The following is a 6,930-nucleotide window of genomic DNA, read 5'->3' as shown; positions in this document are numbered from 1 at the left end:
AGCAAATGCCAATTTCAGACAGCATCCCTGTAGATGCCATGTGATGGTGGGGGAAAGGGATCTGTACTTGGCCAATACCAAACCGGGCTTGAAAATCTTCACCGGAAAGCTTTCAGGTAAGGTGTTCTGCAGTAGCGATCCCGTATTTTTATTCAATGGAGAATTTCACGTTTGGTGCCCACTTCTTTTCTTGCCCGTGTTACTTTAACAACGCGGGCGGCCGCTGGGAGCCCCGGGAGTGGCTCAGGTGAGCAGAGGTGCCGCACACGCCGCCGTGCCGTGCCGTGCCGTGCCGTGCCGTGCCGTGCCGTGCCGTGCCGTGCCGTGCCGTGCCGTGCCGGAGTCTGCCGTCTCCCTTCCCCCCCTCAATGTCCCGCTCTGCGCCCCGGGCCTGGCCGCGGTCCCCCCGTGCCCCTTCCCTGGCGGCGTGGGCGGGGAGCGCCCTCCCCCGGCGGGGCGGGGAGGTGCCGTCCCGCCGCTGCCGTCCCGGCTGGCGGGGGCGGACCGCGGCTGCCCCCCGCCTCCCGACCTCCCGCCGGGCGCCGGCTTTAAATGCGGGCGCGGCGCGGCGGCAGCGGCGCTCTCCGTCACCTCACGGTACCGGCCTCTGCCCCCGTAGCCGGCCGCCATGGTCGAGGCTTTCTGCGCCACCTGGAAGCTGGTGGACAGCCAGAACTTCGACGAGTATATGAAGGCTCTGGGTAGGTACGGCCGGGCGGCAGCCGCACGCTTAGGGGACCGGAATTTTGCACCCGCCTTAAAAAAAATAAAAAAAGAAAAAGCACCCCCACCCCCCCAGCCCCCCCCAGAGGTGTAGGAAAAGCATTCGCGTTAGTGGGGGAGGTTTGGGCGGCTGTGTCTCTATCAATAGAGTTAATTTGATGGGGGTCATTCAGCCGGGGGAGCCGGGGTGTGTTTGTCTGAGAGCCGTCCTGCTGGGGCGAGGCTCTGGGAGATGCCCCCGGGTTAGGGCAAGCGTATGAATGAAATGCTGCCTGCAGATAAACTGGAAATAAACGAGAAATCGTTATACTGGAATGATGAGGAATCGCAGAAGCGATTGTCACCCGTTCCGCGGCGCTGCTTGGGCTTGCCCGGGTTCCGTGTCACGGTCCTCGGAGGTAAGAGAGGACACGGAGCTACATCTCTCTGGGGAGAGTACCTATGGATACTTTAGGTATAAGGGCACAAGCGAAGCAGAAAGTAGCATTTCACTCTGACAGCTTAAAGCTGTAGAGCGGGAGAAGAGATTTCTGTACCTCAATGTGTGGGGAAAAGGATGTAAAAACCCGAATGTCTAATGGGTTTCTTTTTTCCCTTGATGGTCCAGGAGTGGGGTTTGCAACACGACAGGTGGGGAATGTGACTAAACCCACTGTGATCATCAGCAGCGAGGGGGACAAAGTAGTGATCAAGACTCAAAGCACTTTCAAAAACACAGAAATCTGCTTTAAACTTGGAGAGGAATTTGATGAAATTAGCCCCGATGACAGAAACTGCAAAGTAAGTGAACTCTCGGGCTGCAATGGTGTCTTTTTTACTCCTCTTCCACCCCATCCCCACGGCTATAATCTTTGGTAGGGTCAAAGGGAAAAAAAAGGTAACTTCTGCTACTGCCAGTTGTAGCACTGTGAAGGACAGGGGGAAAATAAAAACAAAGATGAGATTCCATCTTATTTGCACACTTACACCACATTTGTCTAAAGCCACATATCTGCCTTCCAATGTCAAAGAATTGTGTTAGCTGCCAGCTTCTTTCAAGCTAAATATCATTTGGCATAACTTTGTTTCCAGCTGAAATGGGGAAGTGCCTTCTTCCCTGCATCTTTAGGGGCTTAACATAAATGTTACCCCAAAGCATATCTGAAACAGTGGTTCTTGTAAAACTAGAACTCAAAGGAGACTACTTTTTTAATCCTCTGACACAAACAAGAATTGTATGGAGTTCATACTTAAAATAAGGATGATTCATGGACTTGGCTTTAAAATGGCGGGGACTACTTTATCATTCCAGATCCACATCCATCTATTGAAGAGAATTCAATAGAATAGTGCATGCTGAATGTGTGAGTAGAATCCCAAATACCCCAAATAAATGCAAGTCTTTGTGTTTCTTGGTATCTCACAGTCAGTTGTGACCCTGGATGGAGACAAGCTAGTGCACGTACAGAAGTGGGATGGCAAAGAGACAAACTTTGTGAGAGAAATAAAGGATGGCAAAATGGTAATGGTAAGTATAAAGCTCACTGAGCATTCACATACACTGCTAATACTCCTCACATTTATCTCAGGCTTTATCAACCGTGTTATTTATGCACAAACCCTTAAACTAATTGGTGGGGAAAACTAGCAGAGATTCTTCAAATATTTGTTTTGTATCTTGTTTTACTGACAGCTAAAGAATTGCTAGTAGTTTTAGGGAGCCCAGCTTGTGGATTCCCAGAGTGTATATGTTCTTTCTAGAATTTGTCTAAATACCCAAGCAAAATAAAGTCCTGGTAAGCTTGAAAAGATACAAAGTTCTTGATTATATAGGCAATGATCTGCTGCCAGTGCTAATTTAGATTGCTTTAGAAACTTGTTTTATATATGCAAGCATAAATAATATTTACACAGAATAGGTATTTCCATAGGAAAATAAAATTACAATACAGCAGGAGGTAATAGCATTTTCATATTTAATAATAAAGGGTTTATTCCTCCTATCTTGTTAAAAACTACAATAAACAGCAATTGTGTGAAGAAAAGTCTTGTTTTAAATTATTTTCCTGACTTTTCAGGAACAGGAGTATGGGGTGAATAGATGGTGTAAGTTATTATATTTGATGTCTAGGGTGGCCCTTCTCATGCTTGTTTTTGGGACAGAGATGTAACTTTAAAAAATAAAACTTCTCCAGCTATACTAATTTATGTGACTTGGCTGCTGGAGAAAACAAGTGAGCTTGTTTTCTAAGTACTTCAGAGAGTATGGATGGAGGCTTCCAAATAATTAAAACCTTGAAGTACACAGTCAGTGCAACACAATGTGACAAGCGATTCAAGGGAAAATGCATGCTTTGTTTTTGGGAACAGCAACACACATATATAGAAAACCTTTTCCTTTGGAATTTGAACACAGTGAGATGCCCTGTTCCACTTCAGGAAATATCTCCAAAGCTCACACACTGTAGTTACTGTTCTGCACAACTGCAGTTAATTAAAATATTTGGTAGTTCTAGCTATGTAACTGCACAGAATGCATTTATTTTAAGACAAGGTTCTCCTAAAGTATATGTCTATGCATAATGTTATAGTATAGAATATGGGTACAGAGGACTTGGACTTTGCACATTTTGCAATGCAATCAGCTTTGGGAAAATAAGTGTTAAAACTGTGTTTTTAAAATGCTATATTTAAGAAAATACTTTCATAAAATTAGAAAAATTAAACTGTCATTTCTAGTCTCATTTTGGTTGCCTTGTACATTGGCATTATGTGCTTCTTGGGTCTGAAAGAAGGAAGTTATGTTTATTACGGGCTCCATAACTTTGAGGGTTTGCATCTTGTTAATTTCAAACAGCAATAATCAAGACATACTTGTTTTTCTTTAAATTTCATAACATAAACCAACCTTGCTCTAGCATGGACTTTGGAATATGTGTTGTTATAGAAAATGGTCCAGCATCTAACATGTCTGTCTTTTCCTTGGACTTGCAGACTCTCACCTTTGGTGATGTGGTTGCTGTTCGTCACTATGAGAAAGCGTAGAGTTTACCTGACCTCTGTCCAGTTGTTACTTCTGCTGGATGGATTAATGGACCGTCCAGAATCGAACGTAGCTAAAGTGCACATTTCTGGCATGAAAAGTTAATAAAGAATTGTGGAGGGAGTGTGTTTTTTTAAAAAAACTTTATGCCATCAAATTGGCAAGGTTGTGCTGTATAGTGAAACACGTTAAACTTGGCATTAAATTTCTGAAACACTTGCCTCTTTTTTTTTACAGTAAATGGAGCATATTTGAATTGTTTTGGAATGCAGATAAAACAGAAATTAAAAAGTTTTTTAAACCTCTGCTCCTTTTGCGTTTAATCAGCTAATATTACAGTGTTCTGGAGGGAGTTATTGAAAGTTCCTTTTTCTGAGTTAACAGAAAAGCATCTGGTACACAACGCTGCAGCAGCCTCCCTCTGTCATGCAGAGCACATGGGAAATGAAAAATTACCTTCACTCTACTTCAGTGGCTTCTTTTTGCTGGAGAAATCTGAAGCCACTGTCTTCATATATGTAGGCAGAGAAGACAGAGGCTTAAGAAAATTTGAGCTCCCCTCTTCACTGGGAACTTGTTATCCAGTGCATGCTAAAGCCAATAGAGAGACAGCCTCTGTTGCGGGTGACCTCTAGTTTTGGTTTTAATAGTTATGAGAGTTTTTCATTTGTTTTGCCTTTTTTTTTTTTTTTTTTTTTTTTGCTAATATACAAAAGACTGAAGTAAAAAAACAAAGTGCAAAGGTTGAGGTGTTTCACAGGATGGGAAGAAAGGACCAATATGACAAAGGGCAGTACTGGGGGAACCTAAAGTACAAAACTTATCTTTCATCAGTCTCCACAGGGGTGGGAGGAAAACAAACAGAAAACAGTACAAGACAAACCTTCTGAGATTCCCCTCCCTGAGCTGTAGTTTCATAGCTAGTATGTATGGAGACAACAGTTTGTATTGTGAACAATTTAAAATAAAATTCTGCTTAAAAGAGAGAAATCAAAACCTTATTCCTGAAGAATATTCCTTAAAAGACCAGAGTGGGGAAAAACTGCCTTCACATAATTAGGAAAATTGGAACAAGTTGCTGGCAGCATGAAAGAGATTGTTTGGGAAGTCCATGTTTTCTGACACACTGACTCAGTAAGGGGACATGGAGATGCATCTACCAACAACCTTTCAAACAAAGGCAGAACTGAGCTTTGGCTTTTGTTGGTCTGTGGGCTGTGTGGCTGCAGAGGGTGGTTGGTGCAAGAAGGGTGTCCTGCCCAACTTTCCAGGCGTAACACTGCACTGTGCCATCCTTCAGATCTGCTATGTGGGATCACAGGCAGTAGCTTCTTGCTTCCCTGGATAGCTAGGCTAACACGGGTGGCTCACCTCACCTATCTGATAAAAGTTCAGGCACAAGTATGGCACCTAACCAACACAAATACAAAATTAAATGTTGCTAGCTTTCACAAAGAAGCGGCCTGAAAGGAACATCCAAGTCTGTTTTCTTAACTATGAGCCATTACAAATACATTTTATTTGGTGGATATTCATAGTTTTTAAAACCAGGAGCTAACTTTTTTCATCAGAGAAATGAAAAGTGGAATGTGTTCCAGTGGTATGGGGAGCTGCAGTCTCTGGGGCTGCTTCAGCTGCTATAGTGCAAGTGATGTTTAAACAGAATTTTCTACCCTTCAGTTTCATTAGCTTATTTAATCCTCAACTTCAGTACCTAATACAGCTTTCATCTGTCTCCCCTCCCTTGCTGCCTGTTTGCCCATGGGTGCATTTGCCACACAACTGTCCTTCCCAGCCACCTCTTCTCAGAAACATGAGCAGCTGTTTTTCTTTTGTCACTGAGGAAAACAGACGTGAGTCTCCAGTACTGGCATTCACCTTCATGAGAATTGATTTGTAGGGTCATTAATTAAAAAAAAAAACCAAAACCACAACTATTAAATATGAGGAAAGTAACTTAGAGACAGATTGTTAAGACTCGATTGACAAATAAACCTTAAATGGTAAATATTTTACATGACAGTCACTTCTAGACTAAGGTTACTTTTCCTACATACGGTTGTTCTGTAAGTCACATGAAACCATCATGAAGCTTATTGGTGAAGACTTTTGCTATTCTAAAGATGAACAACATTGATGTCAAATTAAATAAGGGAGAGAAAAAATGGTAAGTGGTACCTGCAAAGTGCCTGTGGCACAGCTCAGAGGACTGAAAAAATGAGGAAACTACTGACACATGGGACTGTCAGCTGCTCGTTAAATGGCTTTGCAAAGCCCTAGAAAGCAGATCTGAACAAAACAGCACAGTGAGCAGCGGGATGTTCAGGGGCAGCAACGGGATCCACATCATTATTCTGGTCTGCTCCTAAATCTGACAGGGAGTCCACTTCTTTCACTGGAAACTACCCTGACTTCAGCAATAAACAGCAGCTCCGTGACGATAAGGCCTTTAGCAATGGAGACCGGTATTTATGACACACCTCAGCATTTTGCTTAAGCTGTATTAAAGGTGTACTTGATGGCATATTTCACCACGTGTGTGTTCGTTTTGTGTGTGTGTGGTGGTGGTTGTTGTTTTTTTTTTTAATTTTAAAGCGAGTTAAGTATCCAGGATCCATTTTTGCAGGTATACTGTGAGAAACCTTCCTTCCTGAAGAAGCTTGAGACTCCTGTGGAGGCGGCCGAGCGCAGGTTGCTCGGGGCAGAGTCGGGCTGTGTGCGCCCCGGGGCCGCAGGCACAGCCCGGCCGGGGCGGGCAGCTGCGCTTCACGCTCCGGCTCTGCCGGTCGGTAGCACCAGCGGGGCCACGGCTGGCTCTGGTGGGAAGGATTCTTCAGCCACAGGTCCCGGCCTCTTCGGAAAGCCGCAACTCCCTTCTGGGTGCCCAGGGCTCGAAGGGACAGGCACCCGGCCACGGGTGCACCAGGCCACCGGCCTCAAAGCTGCCGGTGCCGTGAAGTCAGCCCTGCCCGCGGCCAGGCTGCCTCCTCAGCGCTGATCGGGGGCTGGCACCTCCTAAAGGCCACCCCGACTCCCGGCACGGCCGGTTGAAGGGGCAGCAGCTGCCCCCGCCGCCCCCCTCAGGCGTCGCTGCCCGGCAGCAAGCGAGGGGCCCCGGCTAAAAGTGGCTTTTGGCCTCCGGTGGTGCGGGCGGGGCGCGGTGGCGGTTTCCGGCAGTCCCGGAG

At 45.4% G+C, this 6,930-nt stretch overlaps 1 protein-coding gene across 1 annotated transcript; it reads left to right on the top strand.

Annotated features, from left to right (window-relative positions):
* The first annotated feature begins 543 nt into the window (after positions 1-543).
* Positions 544-4,051, top strand: FABP7 (fatty acid binding protein 7). Its single transcript, XM_082048399.1, has 4 exons — positions 544-701; positions 1,331-1,503; positions 2,129-2,230; positions 3,697-4,051. Exons 1-4 carry the CDS (start codon positions 629-631, stop codon positions 3,745-3,747), a joined length of 399 nt encoding a protein of 132 aa, XP_081904525.1. The 5' UTR covers positions 544-628; the 3' UTR covers positions 3,748-4,051.
* Positions 4,052-6,930: the final 2,879 nt, after the last annotated feature.

Source organism: Streptopelia decaocto, assembly GCF_964273445.1.
Source record: "Streptopelia decaocto genome assembly, chromosome: 3".
Taxonomy (NCBI): Eukaryota; Metazoa; Chordata; class Aves; order Columbiformes; family Columbidae; genus Streptopelia; species Streptopelia decaocto.
This window is presented reverse-complemented; position numbering and strand designations above follow the sequence as displayed.

What these genes read in the sequence shown, in the direction of transcription:
- FABP7 (XM_082048399.1), top strand. Translation starts at nt 629, where the DNA reads ATGGTCGAGGCTTTCTGCGCCACCTGGAAGCTGGTGGACAGCCAGAAC. An exon ending in CGAGTATATGAAGGCTCTGG is followed by an intron (nt 702 to 1,330) that starts GTAGGTACGGCC and finishes TTGATGGTCCAG; the next exon opens with GAGTGGGGTTTGCAACACGA. An exon ending in CCGATGACAGAAACTGCAAA is followed by an intron (nt 1,504 to 2,128) that starts GTAAGTGAACTC and finishes GGTATCTCACAG; the next exon opens with TCAGTTGTGACCCTGGATGG.